This window comes from Macaca fascicularis, chromosome 11 (genome assembly GCF_037993035.2).
Source record: "Macaca fascicularis isolate 582-1 chromosome 11, T2T-MFA8v1.1".
NCBI classification, from domain to species: Eukaryota; Metazoa; Chordata; class Mammalia; order Primates; family Cercopithecidae; genus Macaca; species Macaca fascicularis.
The window spans coordinates 106514136-106540751 of record NC_088385.1 but is presented as its reverse complement, the minus strand read 5'-3'; the positions used below and the strand labels follow the sequence as shown (position 1 = coordinate 106540751).

The 26616-nt window shown below is 36.0% G+C and overlaps 1 protein-coding gene across 11 annotated transcripts in view; it reads left to right on the top strand.

Annotated features, from left to right (window-relative positions):
* ANKS1B (ankyrin repeat and sterile alpha motif domain containing 1B) overlaps positions 1-26616 on the top strand; it is a 1288070-nt gene that overhangs the window by 475431 nt on the left and 786023 nt on the right. For all 11 annotated transcript variants that reach the window (XM_005571954.5, XM_015430681.4, XM_005571953.4 and 8 more), the window contains exon 10: positions 23193-23358. In XM_005571954.5, the coding sequence (XP_005572011.1) occupies positions 23193-23358 (166 nt within the window). The remainder of the gene's footprint in view (positions 1-23192; positions 23359-26616) is intronic.

The window sequence follows — 26616 nt, the reverse complement described above, 5'->3', positions numbered from 1 at the left end:
TACAAACTGCATACCTTAATAGAAATTTATTGTCTCACAGTTCTAAAGGTTAGAAGTTCAAAATTAAGGTGTCAGCGGGACTGATTCCTTCTGAGGTCTGTGAGAGAGAATTTGTTCCATTCTTTTTGGGTTTCTGACAATGTTTAGCATTTCCCAACTTGTAGCAGCATAATTCCAGTCTTCAAATGATGTTGTACCTGTGTATAAGTCTATCTCCAGATTTCTTCTTTCTATAAGGACACTTGTCATTGGATTGGGGTCCAGCCTAATAACCTCGTTTTAATTTAACTAATTTCATCTGCAGTGACCCTATTTCTTTTTTATATTATTATTATACTTTAAGTTCTTGGGTACATGTGCACAATGTGCAGGTTTGTTACGTATGTATACATGTGCCATGTTGGTGTGCTGCACCCATTAACTCGTCATTTACATTAGGTGTATCTCCTAATGCTATCCCTCCCTGCCCTCCCCACAATAGGTCCCAGAGTGTGATGTTCACCTTCCTGTGTCCAAGTAATCTCATTGTTCAGTTACCACCTATAAGTGAGAACATGCGGTGTTTGGTTTTCTGTTCTTGCGATGGTTTGCTGAGAATGATGGTTTCCAGCTGCATCCATGTCCCTACAAAGGACATGAACTCATCCTTTTTTATGGCTGCATAGTATTCCATGGTGTATATGTGCCACATTTTCTTAATCCAGTCTGTCACTAAATAATGCCACATTCTTATGTCCTGGGATTAGGACTTTGACACATGAATTTTGGGAGGACATAGTTTAACCCGTAACATACCCAAAGTAGCATTCTTAGAACCCACACTGGTTTCTCAGAACTTGGTTGTTGAGATTTTTTGTTTTCAGATGTTAAATTGGTACCTCCAATTTTGAAGTGGCTGACCAAGCAATGCTTATCTAAGACTCAAGCTCCATGAGGTTTCATCAGTAACTTCTAAAGAGGGATGCTATCCCAACACCCATTCACAGCTCAGACGATTGATATTGGCTAGATCTGATTAGTTTTTCTCATGCATGACACTGAGAGTCAGGCTTCCCTCCACCCACACTCCTATTTTATTATTTAATAGAACCATATAGAGTATCCAGTATTTAGCATTTTTTAGATAAAGTAATAATTATGCGATGCATGTAAATGTTACTTTACAGTACCATGCTTTAGAAATAATAATGGCAGTTTATCAATCCCATCTGCTCCCAGGTGAGGGAAAAATTTTAACATGGCAAAAGTTCTAAAGTCCATGCTGTCTAAAGATCTGCTTTCTTTTTTTGTTTTTCAAGTATTACTAGCTTTATTATGGTATAGAGTAGTATTTTATACATTAGCTCATTTTATAGTAAAAACATTTATGTACAACTGTAGAGAAACTGCTGCACAGATAGCTCCAACTTAAATTAGAAAATATTTTCTCTGTAGAAAATAGTAAAAATTGTAACATTTACCAAGCTAACCCAACAAGTTCATTTAAACCAAAAAGTAGCTAAATACATTATACATTTATAAATACAGGTTGAATTCTGGGATCCAGGAGAAACTTTAGTTTCATTTATTGAAATAGCCATGTTTTAAGTTATGTGAAGTGAAATTTCTATTAATCTTCCCTCTTACTCTTAATTTATGCCGGATTATTTTTCTTTATGCTAAATCCATAATCCACAACAAGGTTTTAGCTGTTCTTTTCTAAAGGACAGGTACCATATCCTTTTAATCTGCTTGATAAGGTACCCATGCCTATCCAAATAATGAAAAGGTTCAGTTGTTATTAAAGCATGCCTAGTATTTGGGCAAAATCAGAATTTAATAAATTACACTGTCACCCTAGAGATCTCCTGTAACAAATGACAAATTAGCCGGAAAGAGGTTTACATCAATTCACACTTTGACTAACAGATGGTTAGTCTTTTAACTTTTATATAAAGTACCCGTTTTTTTCAAACCCTCACTAACACTGTGTATTTTACAGCAATTTGATCAAGAATGGTGTGTCATGTTGCTTTAATTTACATGTGTTTAATTATAAATGAAGTTGAGCATCTTTTCATATAAGAAATTTCTAGTTATTTTTGTAACTGCTTCTAATCTTTGCTCATTTTTTTCTCTTACGTTGATAGTCTTTTTCATCTCAATTATTCTCTTTGTATATTAAAGAGATTAACCCTTTCTTATCTTTGTCAAAGGTTTTCCAAAATTTTTTATTTGTCTCTTGATCCCTATATTTTAGTTGCTTTGTACAAATTTAATAGTAGTATATATTCAAATGTATCAATCTTTTTCTCTACAGCTTTGGTTATGTGTCTGGTTACAGCTTCTGGTCAAAAGTTATTCTTATTTCAATATTATTATAACAAGTATATTTACTAATTGTTTAAACTTTTATCAGGATTAATTTGATATAAGGAATGTAGTAGTAATTCAAGTTTAGTATTTCTCTCTAAATTACTAGTTGGTTACCTCACTGACAATTATATAACTCATGGTTTTCTTACTGATTTGAAATACCACCTTTATAATGTAATAAATTTCTGCCTTTAATAAATTTATTAATGTAATAAATTCTCTTGCCTTTCAATTATAGTACCAGAACCATTTGTAGTTTACATAAATATCTGAAATAGGTTTATCTCCATCCCCTCCGTTACCTTTCTCTTTTCAAGTTGATACCTGGCTATTGTCACACATTTATTTTTCCAAATGCATGTTAGGCTTACTTGTCAAGAACTAAGTTGGAGTGGGAGGGAAACTGTATTGCAATGGTATTGCATTAAATTTAAAACCGAGAGAGAATCACCATCTTTAAAATATTGAGTCATAGTGCAAAATGGTAAGGTGTACTTTCCCACTGGTGTCCATTTTTATGTCCTTCTTTTAGCCCATGCCTCCTATGTGATGTCTTCTGCTGGTATATTGTTGTATTTGCTTCCTAATGCTGCTGTAACAAATTGCCACACATTTAGTGGCTTAAAAAAACAACACAAATGTGTGATTCTTCCGTTCTGGAGGTCCAGAATGGGACCTACCAGTCAAAAATATAGAAAGGGCTGCCTTCCTTTCTGGAGGCTATAAGGAAGAATCTGTTTTCTTGCCTTTTCCAGCTTCTATGAGCTGCTCACAGTCCTTGATTCATGGTGATATCATTTGGCTGTGTCCCTACCCAAATCTCATCTTGAACTGTAGCTCCCAGAATTCCCATAATTCCCATGTTGTGGGAGAGATCCTGTGGGAGATAACTGAATTATGGGGGCAGTTCCCCCATACTGTTCTCATGGTAGGGAATAAATCTCATGAAAACTGATGATTTTATACGGGGTTTCCCCTTTTGCTTGGCTCTCATTCTTTCTTGCCTGCTGTCATGTAAGACATCCTTTGCTCTTCTGCCATGATTGTGAGGCCTCCACAGCTACATGGAACTGTGAGTCCATTAAAATTATTTTTCTTTATAAATTACCCAGTCTTGGGTATGTCTTTATCAGCAGCATGAAAACAGACTAATACACATGGCTAACTTCAAGCTCCAAAACCAGTGACAGCCAGTCAAATACCTCGTGTTGCATCACTGACACTGGATCTCCTTTCTCCCTCTTCTACTTACAATGTCCTTTCTGAGTATACTGGGCCACCTGGATAATGCAGTATGATCTCCTCATAGCAAGATCTTTGACTTACATCTGCAAAGTTCCTTTTACTAGGTGTTACATAATGTATTCCTAGTTTCTGGGGATTCAGACATGGACATCTTTCAGAGCCATTATTCTGCCTACCACTGTTACGTGATGCTCCTTCCCCCATGGCTGCCTTTCTGTCATTCATTCTTTGCTCCCACCTAAAGAATCTTCTTTTTAAAAAGAAGTTATTTTTCTTCTGCTTTCATATTCATGTTGTAGTTTTTCTTATTTGAATGTCATTGTAAATCTTCAGGGGATACTTTTTCTTGATATTGTGGGAAGATGTCAGAGTAGTCAGACCACTTCCAAAAACTTTTACCTACCTTGAATCATTAGGAACTGTGAGTCATTGCTAACTTTAAAAAAGCCATAAACCCACACTCTCTTGTATTAGTGTTACCTTCCCCATTATCAGAAAAATTCAGGAAGAAGTGAATATATGCAGGTAGTTTGCACCATAGTACTAATACAAAAGTTCTATTCTGATTGTCTCATTTTCTTAGCATCTTAAAACTCATCTAATTCAAACTGCTGTCTTCTACACTCAGAAGATGCCTTGTGTAGATCAGGCTAGGCTTGAAGACTCTAGGAACAGAGAATCTGCTACTTGCTAAGCAGCCAGTTTTATACTGCAAAGCTCTAATTGTTAGAAATCTTATCATCAGCTGCAATGTCTGTCCCTGTTACCATCTCACCATCTGCATTATTTCTACTCCCTTAGAGATAGATAACAATTCTGATCACTCTTTTACCTTTTAAATGTTTGTCGTACACATTCCTCAGCACCTTTTCTTATTTAATTTTTTCTCATATGACATGGGTTTAGTACTCACCATTTTCCTCACTTATGTTCACAGAAAACAGTCTATTTGGTCTTTGTCCCTCCTCAAGTATCAGCCCCAGCACCAAGCCAAGTGCACCATGTGTGATCCCCCCACAGTGTCAAGTAAGATGCTTTAGTTTCCCATGTAGCCAAGAATAGAGCTGTGCTAGGAAGCAAGTTCACTGACATGCCCTATCAAAGTAGTCTAGAAATGCCTCTAGGTCACCTCATTTCTGATTTGAAAAACTGCATTATTGGTACTTTTGGGCAACTACTGTGTCTACATCTGGGTTCCTGATTGTTGCTAAGATCTTTCGTAAGTCAGAAGGCCAAGTCTTCCCCCCGTCTCTTTGATGAATAAAACCTTGCACTGCCTTACTAAAGGAAATTCAGCACAATCCAGTTAGCCCGCCTTTTATGAACCTGTGAAGCCAAATCATTCCCAATACTAATTAGCACAGAAGAGTGGAGGCCTATCACTCTTTCTAGGCTAAATATCATACTTGTATTAAATCAGCTAATGTCACATTAATTTCTTTAACTGGCGTGTTGCAATCTGACTCATACTGTCAGCTGTAACTCCTCATATTTTTTTCATAGTATTGCTAATCCACATAGCTCCATGATGAATTTTTATAACTCTTTTCTCTACTGTAGCATAGAACCTTTTACTGAGTCACTAATAAAGTTTGACTTGTAATATTCTGCCCACCACTGATGGTTTTAAATTTTATAGAAACACAGTGTAAATAACGTATGAATGCTTATTATATAGATTTCTTATTGCTAATATTTATTTTTCTTTGGAGGCAAAATGTTCTCTTATTAAGTGCTGTCAGTATGCATGATTAGTCACTTTAAGCAGTATTATTTGGTCCACACATTGCACAATTGACAGTAGCAGGTAGGATAAAGCAATCTAAGTAAGCCAAAGCATCAGAGCTATACATTCCCCCAGGAGCTGTACATTTAGGTGGCACAGGTCCTAACGGACCTGTTTAGGATTCAGGGACTGGACATCAGTCTCTTGAAAGAGAGCTGTCAAAGACCAAGGCAGAGAACACAGTCCTAAGCCTGCTACTATTATAAAAATTCAAGTGCAAAAACAAGTCTAGGATCCATAATCAGTCATTAGAAAAACGGTAAGGAGAAGACTAGGAAGGACTTTGTATTGTAGTTTGAGAGCCGGCTTACCTGCAGAAGAAAGGAACATCAGGTAAACTTAGAAGGTTTTCAATTCCTATCTCTGCTTCTCAAACAGCATTTCTGGACCCACCCAGGACCTACGGGAACTTGCTGCCCTAAGGAGAAGGACACAGACCTGGCTGGCTTTGCTACCTGCTAATCACTGAGCCCTAGTGCCTTGAGTCAATAGAAGTGGTAGCCAGGTAGAGTTTACAGTGTGCCTGGGGCAAGACCCAGTGCTGTGCTGGTTTCAAGTCTGACAGAGCACAGTTTCAGTGGCTGTGGCCACAGGGGTGTTTGCATCACCATACCCCAAATTCCAGGTGGCTCAACAGAGAGAGAGAGAGAGAGAGAGAGAGAGAGAGAGATTGAGACACTCACTCAATTTGTTTAGGAGAAAGTAAGGAAAGAGAACAAGAGTCTCTGCCTGGTAATCAAGAGAATCATTTCAGATCTTATCCAAGATCATCAAAATGGTAATTCTATGAGTCTGCAAAAGCTACAGCATTATTGGGCTTAGAACCTACATCCCTTTGAGTATCTGGAAAGCCTTCCCAAGAAGGACAGGCACAAACAAGCCTGGACTGCGAAGACTACAAGAAACACCTAACTCTTCAGTGTCCAGACGTTGATGAACATCTATAAGCATCCAGACAATCCTGGAAAATATGACCTCACCAAATGAACTCAGTAAGGCACTAGTAACTAATCCTGGAGAAATAGAGGTACATGACCATTCGGACAGATAATTCAAAATAGCTGTGTTGAGGAAACTCAAAAGAAATTCAAGATAAGACAGAAGGAATTCAAAATTCTATTAGATAAATTTAACAAAGAGAATGAAATAATTAAAAAGAATCAAGTAGAAATTCTGGAGCTGAAAAATGCAATCAACACACTGAAGAATGCATCAGTCATTTAATGGTAGAATTGATCAAGCAGCAGAAGAAATTACTGAGCTTCAAGACAGGCTGTTTAAAAATACACAGTCAGTCTTGGCACGGTGGCTCACATCCGTAATCCCAGCACTTTGGGAGGCTGAGGCGGGCAGATCACCTGAGGTCGGGAGTTCGAGACCAGCCTGACCAACATGGACAACCCCATTTCTACTAAAAATACAAAATTAGCTGGGCATGGTGGTGAGAGCCTGTAATCCCAGCTACTTGAAGGCTGAGGCAGAAGAATTGCTTGAACCCAGGAAGCAGAGGTTGCAGTGAACTGAGATCGTGCCATTGCCCTTCAGCCTGGGCAACAAGAGTGAAACTACATCTCAAAAAAACAAAAAACAAAACAAAACCAAAAACACAGTCAGAGGAAACAAAAGAAAAAAACAATAAAGCACAACTATATGCTCTGGAAAATAGCCAGAAAAGGTCAAATCTGAGAGTTATTGGCCTTAAAGGGGAGGTGGGGGTAGAAAGTTTATTCAAAGGGATGATATTGGAGAACTTCCCAAATCTAGAGAAAGATATCAACATTCAAGTACAAGAAGATTATAGAATACCAAGCAGATTTAAACCAAAGAAGATTACTTCAAGGCGTTTAATAATCAAAGTCCCAAAGGTCAAGGATAAAGGAAGGATCCTAAAAGCAGCAAAAGAAAAGAAACAAATAACATGCAGTGGAGCGCCAATATGTCTGGCAGCAGACTTTTTAGTAGAAACTTTGCAGGCCAGGAGAGAGTGGCATGACATATTTAAACAGCTGAAGGAAAAAAAATTTTACCCAGGAATAGTGTATCTGGTGAAAATATGCTTTAAGCATGAAAGAGAAATAAAGATCTTCCCAGACAAGCAAAAGCTAAGGGATTTCATCAACAGCAGACCTGTCCTACAAGAAATGTTAAAGGGAGTTATTAAATCTGAAAGAAGAGCGTGTTAATGAGCAAGAAGAAATCATCCATAGGTACAGAACTCACTGGAAATAATAAGCACACAGAAAAACACAGAATATTATAGCACTGTAATTGTGGTGTGTAAATTACTCATATCTTAAGTAGAAAGATTATACAATGAGCCAATCAAAAATAACAACTATAACAACATTTGAAGACATACACAATACAATAATACATAAAGAGAAGTAACAAAAAGTTAAAAAGCAGGGGGACAAAGTAAAAGTGTAGCGCCTTCATTAGTTTACTTTTTGCATGTTTGTTTGTTTAAGCAATCATTGTTAAATTGTCACCAGTTAAAATAATGGATTATAAGATAGTATTTGCAAGGCTCATGGTAACCTCAAAGCAAAAGCATACAATGGATATATAAAAAATGAAAAGAAAGAAATTAAATCATAGCACCAGAGAAAATCACTTTCACTAAAAGAGAGAAAGGACAGAAGGAAAGAGGCAAGAGAATACTGAATGAGACTCTGAGAAGACTGACTTCAAATAGAGTGGCTGAATGGATGAAAAAACAAGAGCCAATGATCTGTGCCTGCAAGAAACACATCAGCTATAAAAATACACATAAACTGAAAATAAAAGGATGGAAAAATATATTCCAAGCCATTGGAAACCAAAAAAGAATAGGAATAGCTGTACTTATATCAGACAAAGTAGATTTCAAGACAAAAACTGTAAGACAAGTCAGGCAAAGGTCATTATATAATGATAAAAGGGTCAATTCAGCAAGAGGATATAACAATTGTAAATATATGTGCACCCAACCATTGGGCACCCACATATATAATGGAAACATTATTAGAGCTAAAGAGATAGATAGGCCCCAATACAATAATAGCTAGGTATTCAACACCCCACTTTCAGCATTGGACAGATCTTCAAATAGAAAATCTGCAAAGAAACATTGAACTTAATCTATACTATACATCAAATTCACCTAATAGATATTTACAAAACATCTCATTCAATGACTGAAGAATACATAATCTTTTCCTTAGCACATGGATCATTCTCAAGGATAGGCCATATGTTAGCTCACAAAACAAATTTGAAAACATTCAACAAAATTTAGATAATATTAAGCATTTTCTCTGGCCACAGTGGAACAAATAATAACAAGAGGAATTTTGGAAACTATACAGACACAGGAAAATTAAAAAATATGCCCTGAAATGACCAGGGGTCAATGAAGAAATTAAGAAGGAAATTGAAAAATTTCTCAAAACAAACCATAATGGAAACATGACATACCAAAATCTATAGGATATAGTGAAAGCAGTACTAAAGCAGTACCTGTAAATGCCTACATCAAAAGGAAGAAAAACTTCAAATAAACAACCAATTGATGCATCTTAAAGAATTAGAAAAGCTAGAACAAACCAAATTTAAAATTAGTAGAAAGGATATTAAAAATCATATCAGAGATAAATGAAATTGAGATGAAGAAATCAATACAAAATATCAATAAAACAAAAAGTTGTTTTTTTGAAAAGATAAACATTGGCAAACCTTTAGCCAGACTAAGATTGACATACCTTTATCTAGACTAAGAAAAAAAGAGAGAAGTTCCAAATAAATAAAGTCAGAGATGAAAAAGGAGACATTACAACCTATACAGCAGAAATTCAAAGGATCATTAGTGGGTTCTATGAGAAACTATAGGCCAATAAATTGGAAAACCCAGAAGAAATGGATAAATTACTACACACAGACAACCTATCCAAATTGAGCCATAAAGAAATCCAAAACCTGAACAGACTAATAACAAGTAATGAGATTGAAGTTGTAATAAAAAGTCTCCCAGCAAAGAAAAGCCTAGGACCTGATGGTTTCACTGCTGAATTCTATCAAACATTTAAAGAAGGACTAATACCAACCCTACTTAAACCATTCCAAAAAGTAGAGGAGGAGAGAATACTTCCAAACTCATTCTATGAGGCCAGCAATACACTGATACCAAAAACAGACAAAGACCCATAAAAAAAAGAAAAAAAAACCAAACTACTGGTCAATATCTCTGACTAATATTGATGCAAAAATCCTCAACAAAATGCTAGCAAACTGAATTCAACAATATATTAAAAAGATAATTCATCATGACCAAGTGTGATTTATCCCTGGGAGGCAAGGATGGTTCAACATATGCAAATCAACCAATATAATACATCATATCAACAGAATAAAGGATAAAAACCCTATGATCATTTCAATTGATGCTGAAAAAGCATTTGATGAAATTCAGCATCCTTTCATCACAGAAAACCTTAAAAAAACCTGAGTATAGAAGGGATATATCTTAACATAATAAGAGCTATACATGACAGATCAACAGCTAGTATCATACTGACTGGGGAAAAACTGAAAGCCTTTCCTCTAAGATCTGGAACACAACAAGGATTATCACTTTTGCCACTGTTAGTCAGCATAGTACTGAAAGTCCTAGATAGAGCAGTCAGACAAGAGAAAGATATAAAGGGCATTCAAACTGGAAAGGTAGAAGTCAAAGTATTCTTGTTGGATATATATATGTGTGTGTGTGTGTGTGTGTGTGTGTGTGTGTGTATATATATATATTCAAGTGATTCTCCTGCCTCAGCCTCTTGAGTAGCTGAGATTACAGGCACCCAACACCACGCCCAGCTAATTTTTTTTTTTTTTGTATTTTTACTAGCGATGGGGTTTCACCACATTGGCCAGGCTGGTCTCAAACTCCTTACCTCAGATGATCCACCCGTCTTGGCCTCCCAAAGTGTTGGGATTACAAGTGTGAGCCACTGCACCTGGCATGATCTTATATTTGGAAAAACCTAAAGACTCCACCAAAAAAATGAGAACTAATAAATTTAGTAAAGTGTCAGGATACAAAATCAACATATGAAAGTCAGTAGTATGTCTATATGCCAAGAGTGAACAACCTGAAAAAGAAATCTGAAGAGTTATTGCACTTACAATAGCCACAAACAAAATTAAATAACTAGGAATTAGCTAAAGAAGTGAAAGATCTCTACAATGAAAACAATAAAATACTGATGAATGAAATTAAAGATGATAGAAGAAAATGAAAAGATATTTCATATTTATAGATTGGTAAAATCAATATTGTTGAAATGTCCATACTACCCAAAGCAATGTACAGATTTAATGCAATCCCCATTCAAATACCAATGATATTTTTCACAGAAATAAAAAATACAATTCTAAAATTTATATGGAACTACAAAAGACCCAGAAGAAACAAAGCTATCCTGAGAAAAAAAGAACCACACTGAAGGAATCACATTACCTGGATTCAAATTATACTACAGAGCTATGGTAACCAAAACAGCATGATACTGCATAAGAACAGACACATAGACCAACAGAATAGAATAGAGAACACAGAAACAAATCCACACATCTACAGTGAACTCATTTTTTTACAAAGGTGCCAAGAACATACATTGGGAAAAAAACAGTCTTTTCTTTTTTTAAAATTAATTTTATTTTAAATTCCAGGATACATGTGCAGAATGTGCAGGTTTGTTACATAGGTAAACTTTTGCCATGGTGGTTTGCTGCACCTATCCACCCATCACCTGGGTGTTAAGCCCCACATGCATTAGCTATTTATCCTGATGCTTTCCCTCCCCCTGCCCCCACAACAAGCCCCAGTGTGTGTTGTTCCCCTCCCTGGGTCCATGTGTTCTCATTGTTTAGCTCCCACTTATGAGTGAGAACATGAAGTGTTTGGTTTTCTCTTCCTGTGTTAGTTTGCTGAGGATAATGGCTTCCAGCTTCATCCACGTCCCTGCAAAGGACATGATCTTGTTCCTTTTTATGGGTGCACAGTATTCTCTGCCGTCAAAACTTGATACCTATATGCGGGATAATGAAACTAGACCCTCATCTCTCCCCATATATAAATATCAAATGAAAACAGATTAAAGACTTAAATCTAAGATGTCAAACTATGAAACTGCTATAAGAAAAGTTTGGGGAAACTCTCCAGTGCATTTGGTCTGGGCAAAAAGTTTTTGAGTAATACCCCTCAAGCATAGGCAATACAACAAAAATGGACAAATGGGAGCGCATCAAGTTCAAAAGCTTCTGCACAGCAAGGGAAACAACACAGTGAAGAAGCAACCCACAAAATGGGAGAAAATGCAAACTAATAATCTAATAGGTGATAACTAGAATATAAAAGGAGTCCAAACAACTCTATAGGAAAAAATCAAATAACCCACTTAGAAAATGGGCAATAGATTTGAATAGACATTTCTCAAAAGAAGACATACAAATGGCAAACAGGCATATGAAAAGGTGCTCTGCATCACTGATCATCAGAGACATGCAAATCAAAACTACAATGAGATATCATTTCACCCCAGTTAAAATGACTTTTATCCAAAAGACAGGCAATAACAAATGCTGGTGAGAATGTGGAGAAAAGGGAACCATGGTACACTGTTGGTGGGAATGTGAGTTAGGGCATCCACCAATGAGAATAGTTTGGAGGTTCCTCAAAAAACTAAAAATGGAGCTATCATGTGATTTAGCAATCCCATTGCTGGTTATATACACCCCCTCAACCCCAAAGGAAAACACTATATGGAAGAGATGGCCCTACTCCCATGTTTGTTGCAGCACTGTTCACAGTAGAAAAATTTGGAAGCAACCTAAGTGTCCATCAACAGAAGAATGGATACAGAAACTGTGGTACTTATACACAGCAGAGTACTATTCAACCGTAAAAGAGAGATCCTTTTATTTGCAACAACATGGATAGAACTGAAAGTCATTATGTTAAGTGAAATAAACCAGGCATGGAAAGACAAACGTCACATGTTCTCACTTATTTGGAGAATCCAAAAGTCAAAATAATTGTACTCATGGAGACAGAGAGTAGAATGATGGTTACCAGAGGCTGGGAAGTATAGTGGGAGGTCTGAGGGTGGGAGTTGTGGATGGTTATTGGGTTCAAAACATAGTTACAAAGAATAAATAAGATAGAGTATTTGATATCACAACAGGGGCACTATAGTCAATAACAATTGTATATTTTAAGATAACTGAAAGGGTATAATTGGACTTATGTAACACAAGGGATAAATGCTTGAAGGGATGGTTACCCCATTTTCCATGATGTAATTATTACATATTGCTTGCCTTTATAAAAATAGCAAATGTACCACATAAATACATACGCCTACTATACACCCACAAAAATTGCATATTTAAAAGTTGTAAAAAAAAAATAGAAAAGAAAAATGATAGAGGCCAAATGTCAAGAAAAAAGCAAAAACTATTAATCTATTTTGAGCCCAATATTGCTGGACTGGAGAAAATGAAGTCTTGAAGGAGTCAGAAATTGTTGCATTGCAGTCCTTTTAATCCCTCTTGCCTATTACCAGGATTAACCATCAAGGATATATTGGCAATTAGTCTGTGTATTAAGGTCAAGGTTTCCCAGTGTAGGGAAGGGGACATACAAAGGCTTGAAAATGGGCAGAGCTAGGTACTAACTAACAATGTGCAGTGTCCTCTTTCCCTTATTTCTGGCAATAAATATCTGGTCATAGTCATTTTTATCTTTGACACAATCACATGAACACTAGATCTGGTGCCAGAAGACCTAGGTTGGTTCCCTAACACTTGCATTAACAAGATGCTTAATATTGGACAAGTCACTTAATAATTTCAGTCTAGTTTCTAGATGGCAGTGATAGTAGCATTGGCTGGATTGTTGTGAGGGCTAAATGAGAATCATCTTGGCAAATAAAATACTATTCACTTTGCAGATGATAAAACACTGCCTAAATATAAGTTGCAATTCTTCCCACAGTGGGGAATTTATGATAGTTTCGGATCTGTGATAGTTTGAATCTGTGATGGTTTTTGGATGACATTGTTTCAGACTTTGACAAATGTTTATTAAGTGCGTACTATATGAAGAGGATTATCATGGTTCTTGCCCCTATGGTGCTTTAATTCTAGCAGAGGATGTGAGCCATTAAATTCTAACTGATATAGTAATTTATGCATTTATTTTTTCATCATATACTCGTAGAGTCTTACTATGAACATGGAATTTTGCTAGGTGCTAAATAAGTATGTCTTTAGAAATTAATCCCATTTATCTTATCAACTAATGGGATTATGTTTAAACTTATTAGTCAAGGAATTTTGTTTCTTCTTTCCTATCTTGTTAATTAAATGAGTTTACTATTTAGATCATTAATGTATTTAATGAAGTCATTCAGCAAGGAAATTCTGAGATATTATGAGAGACCATGTTAAATGTTTAAAAAGAATCAACATGTACTATGACTAGCATTTTATGATTCTCTAATCAAATAAAGTTATAACGAAAAGAAAAGAGTTTGCTTTGACCGTCCTTACTCTTAGAAGCTTCATGCTAGTTTTGAAAATGAATTGATTCTAGAAGAGAGGCAGGACTGGAGACAAGGAGGATAGTTTGGAAGTTGTTCCAGCAGTTCAGGTGAAATATAATGGTGGTCTGGACTAGCATGCGGTAGCTGGGGTGGAGAGAAATAAATGTATTTGAGGTAGAATTCAATGGCGAAGTATAGGACTTGAGGATTTATTGGGGATAACAGAGGAAGAATGAAAAGTGAAGCGTACCCCAGGTTCTTTTAGTGCCTGGGTATATGGAAGTATGGATTACTGATACAGAACAAAGGAGAAGGAATGATTTGAGGAAAACTTAACAAAATGTTTCAAAATTTTTCTTTTTTAAAAATAAACATGAAGTTAATAATCAATGCCTTGGAAAAGATGAACATGAGGGAAGATTTATCCTACCAAATAGTAAAATCAATGTAAAGGCTCCACTAATTAAGGCAGCGTAATTCTGGTACAGATATACTTCAGAAATGTGAGTTTGGTTTCAACCACCACAATAAAGTGACTATTACAGTAAAGTTAGCCACATAATTTTTTTGGTTTCCCAATGTATATTAAAGTTATGTTTACACTATACTGTAGTTTATGAAGTGTGCAGTAGCGTTATGTCTAAAAAAGAGTACATACCTAATTAAAAATACTTTATTGCTAAAACATGCCAACGATCATCTGAGCCTTCAGTGAGTCATAATTTTTTGCTGGTGGAGGGTCTTGCCTTGATTTGGATGGCCACTGACTGCTCAGAGTAATAGTTGCTGGAGCTTAGGTGACTGTGACAGTTTCTTTCTTTTTTTTTCTTTCAACTTTTATTTTAAGTTCCAGGGTACATATACGGGATGTGCAAATTTGTTAGGTAAACATGTGCCATGGTGGTTTGCTGCACAGATCAGCCTATCACCTAGGTATTAAGCCCAGCATCCATTAGCTATTCTTTCTGATGGTCTCTTCCCCCTGCCTCCCTGACATGCCCCAGTGTGTGTTTTTTCCACCCATGTGTACATGTGTTCTCATTGTTCAGCTCCCACTTATAAGTGAGAACATGTGGTATTTGGTTTTCTGTTCCTGCATTAGTTTGCTGAGGAAAATGGCTTCCAACTCCATCCTTGTCCCTGAAAAGGACATGATCTCATTCCTTTTTATGGTTGCATAGTATTTCATAGTGTATATGTATCACATTTTCTTTATTCAGTCTATCATTGGTGGCCATTTGGGATGACTCCATGTCTTTGCTATTGTGAACAGTGCTGTGGTGAACATATATGTGCATGTATCTTTATAATAGAGTGATTTATAATCCTTTGGGTATATACACAATAATGGGATTGCTGGGTCAAATGCTATGTCTGCTTCTAGATCTTTAAGGAATTGCCACACCATCTTCCACAATGTTTGAACTAATTTACACTCCCACCAACAGTGTGAAAGTATTCCTTTTTTTTTCTGCAACAAGGCAGCATCTGTTGTTTCTTGACTTTTTAATAATCATCATTCTGACTACATGAGGTGATCTCATTGTGGTTTTGATCTGCAATTCTCTAATGATCAGTGATGTTGAGCTTTTTTTCATGTTTCTTGGTGAATGAATGTCTTCTTTTGAGAAGTGTCTGTTTATGTCCTTTGCCCACTTCTTAATGGGATTGCTTTTTTCTTGTGTACTTGTTTAAGTTCCTTGTAGATTCTGGATATTAGACCTTTGTCAGATGTATAGATTGCAAAAATTTTCTCCCATTCTGTAGGTTGTCTGTTCACTCTGTTGATAGTTTCTTTTGCTGTGCAGAAGCTTTTTAATTTAATTACATCCCATTTGTCAATTTTTATTTTTGTTGCAATCGCTTCTGGCATTTTCGGCATGAAGTCTTTGTCCATGCCTATGTCCTGAATGGTATTGCCTAGATTTTCTTTTAGTGTTTTTATAGTTCTACATTTTACATTGAAGTCATCAATCCATCTTTAGTTAATTTTTGTATAAGGTGTAGGGAAGGGGTCCAGTTTCAATTTCCTGCATATGACTAGTCAGTTCTCACAGCACCATTTATTAAATAGAGAATCCTCTCTCCATTGCTTGTTTTTGTCAGGTTTGTCAAAGATCAGATTGTTGTAGATGTGTGGTATTATTTCTGAGTTCTCTATTCTCTTCCATTGGTCTATGTGTCTGTTTTTGTCACCAGTTCCATGCTTTTTTCATTACTGTAGCTTTGTAGTATAGTTTGAAGTTGGGTAGCATGATGCCTCCAACTTTGTTCATTTTGCTTGGGATTGACTTGGCTATTCAGGCTCCTTTTGGTTCCATATGAATTTTAAATTAGTTTTTTTTTCTAATTCTGTGAAGAATGTCAATGGTAGTTTAATGGGAATAGCATTGAATCTATAAATTACTTTGGGCAGTATGGCCATTTTCACGATATTGATTCTTCCTATCTGTGAGCATGGAATGTTTTTCCATTTGTTGTGTCATCTCTGATTTCCTTGAGCATTGGTTTTTAATTCTCCTTGAAGAGGTCCTTTGCTTCCCTTATTAGCTGTATTCCTAGGCATTTTGTTCTCTTTGTAGCAGTTGCGAATGGAAGTTCATTCATTATTTGGATCTCTGCTTGCCTGCAGAAAAGATCATTGATAAAATTCAACATCCCTTCATGGTAAAAATTCTGAATAAGCTAGGTATCGAAGGAACATACCTCAAAATAATAACAACTGTATGTGACAAACCCATAGCCAACATCATACTGAATAGGCAAAAGCTGGAAGCATTCCCCTTGAAAACCAGCACATGACAGGGATGCTGTCTCTCACCACTCCCATTCAACGTAGTATTAGAAGTCCTGGCCAGGGCAATCAGGCAAGAGGAATAAATAAGGGGTATTCAAATAGGAAGAGAGGAAGTCAAATAATATTTGTTTGCAGATGACATGATCCTGTATCTAGAAAACCCCATCATCTCAGCCCAAAAGCTTCTTAAGCTGATAAGCAATTTCAGCAAAGTCTCAGGATACAAAATCAGTGGGCAGTTTCTAGTTTTGCTGCATTATTTGAGTCTTCGTTTCATGAAAGATTTCTTTGTAGCATGCAAAGCTGTTTAATAGCATTTTACTCACACTAGAACTTCTTTCAAAATTGGAGTCAATCCCCTTAAACCCTGCCACTGCTTTATCAACTAAGTTTGTGTAATATTCTAAATCCTTTGTTATCATTTCTATAATGTTCACAGCATCTTCACCAGGAGTGTATTTCATCTTAAAACGCTTTGTTCACCCATAAGAAGCAACTCCTCATCCATTCAAGTTTTACCATGGGATTACAGCAATTCAGTCCTATATTCAGGCTCCACTTCCAGTTCTCTTGCTATTTATCCATCACATCTGCAGTTACTTCCTCCACCAAAGTCAAGCCTATCAAAGTCCTCCATGAGGGTTGGAGTCAACTTCATCTAGACCATCGATGTTGATGTGTTGACTTCATCCTATGAATCACAAATGTTCTGAATAGCATCTAGAATGGAAAATCTTGTCTAGAAGGTTTTCAATTTACTTTGCTCAGTTTCATCAGAGGAATCACTTTCTATGACAGCTATAGCCTTATATAATGTATTTCTTAAATAATAAGACTTGAGACTCTAAATTAATCCTTGATCTCTGGGCTGAAAAATACATGTTTTGTTAACAGGCATGAAAACAACATTAATCACTTTGTACAACTCTATCAGAGCTCTTTGGTGATTAGTGGCTTTGTCAATGAGCAGTAATACTTTGAAAGGAATCTTTTCTTGTGAATAGTAGTTCTCAATAGTGGACTTAAAATATTCAGTAAACCATGCTGTAAACAGACACGCTGCCAACAGACATACTGTCATCCCGGTTTGTTATTTCATTTATAGAGTATAGGAAAAGTTGATTTAGCATCATTTTTAAGGGATCCAGCATTTTTGGAATGGTAAATGAGCATTGGCTTCAATTTAAAGTCATCAACTGCACTAGCCCCTAACAAAAGCGTTGGACTGTCCTTTTAAAGTTTGAAGTCAAGCATTGACTTCTCTTCTCTAGCTACGAAAGTCCTAGATGACATCTTTTGGTATGAGGCTATTTCATCTACATTGCAAATCTATTGTTTAGTGTAGTCACCTTCATCAATAGCTTCTCCATTAGCATTTGATGCTTCACCTTGCACTTTTATGTTATGGCGATGGTTTCTTTCCTTAAGCCTTATGAACTAACCACAGCCAGTTTCAAACTTCTGCAGCTTCCTCACGTCTGTCAGCCTTCATTGAATTAAAGAGAATTAGAGACTTGCTCTGGATTAGGATTTGGCTTGAGTGAATATTGTGGCTGGTTTGATCTTCTATCCAGACCACTGAAACTTTCTCCATATCAGCAATAAGACTGTTTCCCTTTCTTGTCATTTGTGTGTTCACCAGAGTAGCACTTTTAATTTCCTTCAAGAACTTTTCCTTTGCATTCACAGCTTGGCTAGCTGTTTGGCACAAGAGGCCTAGCTTTTTGATATGTCTTCTTCACTAACCTTAATCATTGTTAGCTTTTGATTTAAAGTGAGAGACGTGTAACTCTTCCTTTCACTTGAACTCTTAGAGGCCTTTGAAGGGTTACTGATTGGCCTGATTTCAATGTTGTTGTGTCTCAGGAAATAGGGAGGCCCAAGGAGAAGACGACACAGGGGAATGGCCAGTCCGTGGAGCAGTTAGAACACATACTACACTTATGCATTAAGTTCACCATTTTATATGATTGTGGATTGTGGCATTCCAAAACTATTACAACAGTAACATCAAAGCTCAATGATCACAGATGGCCATAACAGATATAATAATAATGATGAAAAATTTGACATATTGGGAGAATTACCAAAATGTGACACAAAATGAGAACATGTTGGAAAAATGGTGCTGATATATTTGCACAATGCAGGGTTGCCATAAATCTTCATTTTGTAAAAAATGCAGTATCTGTAAAACATGATACACCTTGAGGTATGCCTGTACTGGAATAGACATATATATGGAACCAATTAGAAAGTCCAGATACAGATTCAATTCTGTGTAAACATAAGGCATACACCTATTATCACAGGAATTCTATTTCAAAACAGTTGAATATGTAGACAAAATATATGAACAAGAATGTTTCCTTCGAAGCAAAACATTACAATTTCAATATGATAGGATTGGCTAGATAAATTATGACCAGGTATATATTGGGACCCAAGTTCATCATGTAGACATATAATTGTCATTGAAAAGGGTACAAAATATATCATTAGAGTTAATAACACATTAGTAAATATTTTATATAATACTATGCTTATATATAATATTTTAATAAGACTTACAGAATATCCTTTGAACCCTCCTGCCACTTTGGGTAGAAAACTGCAAATGCCATTCTCAAGATTCTATAGAATCTACAGGGCATACAATTTCCATGGCATACAATTTCCATTCTCATTATCATCTCTCGATTTCATTTATTTTTCTCATCTGCTGTCTGTTCTTGACTCTTCCCCATCACTACTGGAATAGGCAGCATAACCCTGGTTACTTGCTCCAAGAGACTTTGTATGGGAAAATTTATAACAACATTATCCTAAATAACAAAACACCTAGGAAACATTTAAGAGTCCATTGTCAGGAGAATGTCTAAATGAATTGTGGTATCCTTAAACAATGAGCTCCTGTACCATACTGAAAATTGATGAAACTCAGAAACATAATATTGATTGAGAAAAATCACAGAACTAGAGCATTTGATACTATATATATAAAGTTTGAAAGCATACAGTACTAAAAATTTATTTTTTATTGATACTTACATGTATAGTTAAAATTTAACACGATCCAAGGAATTAAAAACACGAAGTTCAGAAAGCATTTAGCCTTGGTAGAGGAGGAAAAAGGGTAAGACTGGCTGGAAAGATGAACATGGGGTGGGTTGGGGGGCAGGTTTCAATGATATAATGGTAATATTCTATGTCTTAAACTGAGTAGTGGACACACATGGATCCATTTAAAAAAAATATCTTGCATATCCTCTTTTGAGGGTCTCTTGTCAGATACTTTGTTGAAATACCTCTGTTTTTTACACTGAAATATTTGGTTACAAAAGCATTGTTTCACTATCTTCGTTTTTACCAACTCCTTCCCTCAGGGACCTCATCTTCCCTAAGGAAGGCAGGTTCTATAAAGACTTACATTCCGAGAAGAAATTATGGCCCTCCATTAGGAAGCAGAAGAGGGAGCACTTCATTATTGTTTAAAATATTTTTTCTTTCCTTTGCTCATACTCACATGTCCACACACATTCACAGAGTGAAACAGTCTGGGAGGATGTTCACCAAAATATTATCCTCAGTTATCTCAGCATGCTGGTTTTTCATGTGATTACTTTCCTCTTTCTTTATGTTTTCAAATTATTCTCTAATAAACATATATACTTCATTTTTAAGGAAGAAAGCTAATTAACCCATTCTTTGTGGTTAAATTTCAAAGTGGTTTTCGAGGCTTTAAAAATCCTCAGAAGTGTTCATACACACTGTAAAATTCCGATTTAACTAATCCATGGGTTGTTTTGACTAATTTAATTTCAGGATGGAACTGGGAGTTTAACTGGAGACTCTTTCTTCATAGAATCTTTACAGTATTATCATTGTAATCTCAGTTTTTCACTTTTTATATGCAAATCAGTGAACAATACTAACTGAACTGAAAGGCAAAATAATTTACATTTGAAAAAAAATAATCATTTCTCTAACTTGTATTAGAGAAATGATTAAACAAATAGCTTTGTTTAAAGGACACTAGAGACTGTTCAGTTGATCAATACGTATTTATTGAGCATCAACTCATCAACTATTGGCAGGATCTGTATTAGATTCTAGGGATAAAGTGGTGAACAAGACAAATTCCAGCCTTCAGGGAGCTTATAGTAACCTGCTGGACTCATTGTACAATGTGTTTCATCCACAATTTTATCAACAGATAATTCTGCTGGAAGATTTTCAGTAATGTGGAATTCCTTCTGTTGCTTTCTAATGCTATTTGTTAACTAATTTTATAGTGTATTTTTATTTTAAAAGGTAAACAATATTATTAATTCATAGAAAATTATTTTTTGTATTGAGCCAAATTTGCCCTTCTTGACTTATAAACATTAGTCTTTGTCTTGTCTTTGTGGACTTTAGAATAAATCTACCACAGTAACTTTTACCCATCCCCCCTTTGTGGGATAGTTCATGAGGGATAGCCTTTCAAATCGTTGAGAAAACTATTATGTGGCTGTAAGGCTTCTCTGGATAGAACACTGCAGATCCTTTCATCATTTCTTCTCTGACATGGTTTCAAAATTATATGTCATCCTGATTGCTTTCCTCTGGATGCCTTCTACTTTGTCACCCTTTGTTGTTAAAAATAAATTACTCCCAATTTCCTGCTTTCAATGGAGTATCATGACCATAATTGACTCTCTGATGTGTGAGGGTCTTGTATGATCTGAAAGCAATTACCCTGACCTTGAATTCTGCTGTACTGTAGTATCCCTGTGGAAAAACTAGGAATTCATACTAAATCTTTATCAGCCCTAGAATATACTTAGGGAGATTTTTCAGAAGTATTAGTTTATTTTCTTATTTGTCTTTTTCTCGATTGTGAAGCATACTTTATAAAGGTAGCACATACAGATGGTCTACAACTCATGATGGTTCAACTTATGAGGTTTTGACTTTGCAATGGTGTGAAAGCAGTGTATGTTCAGTAGAAACTGCACATCATTTTGAATCTTTTCCTAGGCTAGCAATATACCCTATGATAGATCCTCTCTCATGATGCTGGGCAGTGGTAGGAAGCCACAACTCCCAGTCAGCCACAAGATCGCAAGGGTAAATAACCAATACTCTGCAATCTGGTACTGTGTTACCAGATGATTTTGCCCAAGTGTAGGCTAATTAAGTGTTCTGAGCACATTTAAGGTAGGCTAGGCTAAGCTATGCTGTTTGGTAGGTTAAGTGTATTAAATGCAGTTTCTACTTACAATATTTTCAACTTACTTTGGGTTTTTTGTAAAGTCGAGGAGGATATGTAGCAAAAATAAAATATGATTGTGAATTTCATCATGCAGAATTTCACAGTCTTCTCCAGCAGACTGTGAACTTCTTAAGAGCAAGGATTCTGTCTCATTAGTTTTAAAAAATGTCCAGCATTTAGCACATGATTTATATATATAATATATAACTATGCTGCATATTATATTACATATATAATAGATGCCTAGTAAGTATTTGTTGACCAATGAATACCTTTTGTACAAGAAATTAAAATCTTATAAAGTGAAATAAATTCTAATTTTTAGAATATATCAAATAATCAATCATATAGAACTGTATCTACATTTTATCCTAACCTGAAAAGAGTACCTTAGTATATTAGTTAACGGTATTTACAAGGAAAAATACTAGTGTGCTGGATGGCAAGACATTTAACTCTAAATGACAGAAAACCCAAGTAGCAATGGCTCAAACTGTAAGAATGTTATTATTTATGTAAGAAGCCTGGAGAAACTGGCCCTGGGTCTATTTGAGCAGCTCAATGATATCATCAAGGTCCCAGGCTCTTTTTATCCTTCTGTTGTTATGCTTGGCTTGTTACCTTTTTGATCTGAAGATTATTGCCTTATGGTCACAAAATGCTTGCCCTAGCTCCAGATATCAAAACTGCATCCAAAGAGAGGAGCCTGGGGATGGCCTTGACTCTGAAAGTGCCTCCTTATAAGCTTCTTCTCTGGGGAAAAATGATTTTCCACGAGCCTTTAGCAAACTTCCTCTTACATCTAATGGGCCAAAGTTGAGTTATATGGCTGTCTCTAGGAGGCTGGCAAAGGAGTAGAGTCTTGGGAATGACTATTGATTAGTTAACCAACAGTTTATGCCACAACTAGATATTTTATATATATATATATTACAAAGAGGGCAATGCCTTTACAATTCAGTAATAAATTCAGTCCTTTTAAATTATGAGGACTCTTAAAAATATCACTGATGACATTGGGGTTACATGATTCTATAGTTTATTCAAACAGATGAATCATCAGCTGTCAATCACTTTGGAAAGAACTAATGAACCTGATTATCTTTTCTAGTTTTTATAAATTAAACAAGGCCATTTCTTCATCACAAAGCTGTTTTTATTTTTTCTTCTTTTCAGGAGTCCTATCCAAAAAAGAGAAATTACACTATGGAAATTGTACCATCTGCTTCTCTGGATACATTTCCTTCAGAAAATGAGAACTTTCTGTGTGATCTCATGGACACAGCTGTTACAAAGAAACCTTGCTCCTTAGAAATTGCAAGGGCACCTTCCCCAAGAACTGGTAATATCTCTTACTCATGATTGGCCTGATTTGATTTACTTGTTTGTTTATGTGAAGATGCATCATTAACATTTTGATTTCCTACTATGTTATCAAAATGAAAGTTCCCCCAATGTAGTTCCAATAATTATTTTTTTTGATTTTAAAGTGAGCCCAGGTAAGTCAGAGGGTTTTTTATTTGAAGTCTCCTAACTTCCCAGTAAAAGCCCTAATGGACATGGTAATGCTTTGATGAAGATGCTTGGAAACCTTTTAATAGTAAAAAAACCTTCCAGGTAAGATACACAGCTTTGGGTCCTTCAGGAGTTCATAGCCAATTTGGTAGCAAGAGTGTTTTTGTATCATTGTCTGCATCCTATCTGTTACCAAGTTATCAAATCTTACTTAGCTGCTTTATATATTTCGTGTCTTTTATGGCATTATCAGATCCATTATTTTATTTTTTTGTATTACAAACTAGTGAACAAAGCAAGACAAATATTATCCCTACTGCTGATAAAGAAATTAGAGTTTTAAGAGCAATAGTGGGGCCTATGCTTGAACATGGATTTTTGACTACCATTATAGTGTCTTTCTATTACTTTAAGAAAGAATACAGAATAATTACATGAGAGCTAGTGAAGGAGGAAATTTTCAAGTAGATGGTCAATATATTTAATGCTGCGATGAGTTGTTAGAAAAGTTCTGAAGAGAGGCTTCTTTTTGGTTTGGTAATGCGATTGCAACTTACTTTGCAATAGTAAATTTTAGAAGTGATGTGGTAAAAGTAGATGTCTGGAAGTTAATAGTGAGACATTGGGAAATGGGAAATAAGACACTGGGAAAGGGAGTAGAGAGTACAGATAACTCTTCCAAGGAGATGAGAAGAAGAGGTATGATAATAACATAAGAAAAAAGCAGGTGCAAGAGGGAAATAGCTAGTTTATGTTAGGATAAGTAAGACTTGGTCAAGTTTAGAGGAATTTTCTTGTAGAGCAAGGTATTGAAGATAAAGAATAAAAAGACAGAATGGGTAGAAGTTAAGACTCAGCTAGTTTAGGGAAACACAGACATTTTTTCCCCAGAGAGTAGGGAGAAGACAGCATGGTTATAAATGTAGAAAAATTCTGAAATATTTATTTTCAAATGGATTCAATTTCTGGGTAAGATAAAAGGTTGTTGGCTAAAAGTAAGAGCTAGACCTTAAGAAGGGTTAAATTAAAATTCAGGCCAGGAGCGATGGCTCATGCCTGTATTCTTAGCACCAGCCTATTATAGACACTACCTCATGCCTGTATTCCTAGCCAAGGTGGGTGGATCACTTGATCTCAGGAGTTCAAAACTAGCCTGGGCAACCTGGTGAAACCCCATTGCTGCAAACAATTAAAAAATTAGCTGAACGTGATGGCATATGCCTGTAGTCCCAGCTATTCAGGAGGCTGAGGTGGGAGGATTGCTTGAGTTCGGGAGGTCAAGGCTGCAGTAAACCATGGTCACACCACTGCACTGCAGCCTGGGTGACACAGCGACACCCTGTCTCTAAATAAATAAGTAAATAAAATTTAGAAAAGCCATTATACATTATAGTCTAGGAAGTTTTGTACAAGTGAAAAAAATGGATTTTTTGAGTAGTACTGTGGCTAGGGTGTTAATTAATCATGAACATACAGAAGGAAGATTTTTAAAGTAAGAGCATAGTAATGAAAATAGTAAATTTATTGAGCATTTATTATGTGGCAGATACTGTTCTAAGTGCTTTATATGCACTATTCCATATGATTCTTACAATGCTATGAGGTACTAATATCATTCTCATTTTACAGATAAGGAAACTGAGGCATTGAAACACTAGCTGGCCTCACAAGGTTACATGTTAATGAGGAGTGGATTTGGTACTTGACCTTGAGTTATCTAACTTGTGCTCTTAAACACTATACTATAGTGCTGCATTGCATTAGGGGATGAGGTAGGTAGATATTGGGAATCAAGTACTGAAACCTTCCAAGAAATGTAGAGATATGACTGAGGGTCCACATATGATAGCAATAAAATTAGAAAAAGAATGTTTTAATAGAATAGGGTAAACTTCAGATGAGCATCAGATTCTGGATGAAGGCCAGTAATGGAAAGTTATCCACAGCAGTCATGGAGAATGAAAACAATGCTGACCCCAGGCTATGGAAGTTGACAAGAATGAGGACTTTTCCATAAGAGAGATAATGAGAGAAATAGCATATTCAGGATGGAAAGCTTCATTAAAATAGGAAAATGCAGGAATAGATGTGCAAAATGTGAAAGAGCTTTAATTGGGGCACAGAGTGTAGGGAAATATCAGGGGTGATAGAGGAAAGAATGCAAAATTGAAGACACAGCTCTGTATTAAGTAGTCAGAAACTAATTAAGTTCTTATGCATACTAGGGCACAGTTCTGAATGCTGAGGATATAAGGATGAAAACGACATGGACACAGATAATAAGGCTGATCAGGCTCAGGTCAACTCTTGCTGAAAACAAATAAAAATGCTGGATACAATATAGAAAAGAAAAAAACTTCTTAAAAGTATCAAAAACCTGATATGAAAATTACATAAATTGAATCACATCTAAATTAGGAATTTCTTTTTATCAGTTGGTTAGTAAGAAATAATCAGGCCAAAACATTGGTGAGGGTAGGAAATAAATGATGCACTAAAGCCACATTTGTCCTGGGTGAACTTACTGAACCTGCTGATGAACTTCAGTGCTCGAGGCTTTTGTGGCTTTGGATACAGAAAACACTCAGGGACTGTAATATGAAATCCTTCCTCCATAGAACTAGGATTCTAAGGGCTACACCCTCAGAGGAATCAGAGGTAATCTTGTATTCCCCACCCCAAGGGGACTGCAAGGAAAGATGATTTGTTGTGAGCAGAACAAGGCAGGTCAGGGGGTGGGAAATTCCTGAAGAGTTATTACTACTAACTAGCCCTCACAGATTGCCACCCAAAATTCGTATCACCTAGGTGGTCCAAAAAATGTCAATTTGTGCATTTAAAGTCATACCCTCAGGTATCAAGTGGAAGAAAATGTAATCCCTCTGGAGAAAAATATACTCTCCTCCATGGCTCCAAATAATTTCTATAAATACCTTTCCTGTTATTAAAATTAGCAGTTTCTAATAATTAAGCCTATAGGGAAAGAAACCCCAAAAAGAACCAACAAAAACAAGGAAGAGCCGATCCACACCTTAAGTGCTTTCAAATATTGAAATTAGTAGATGTAGACTATAAAATGACTGTG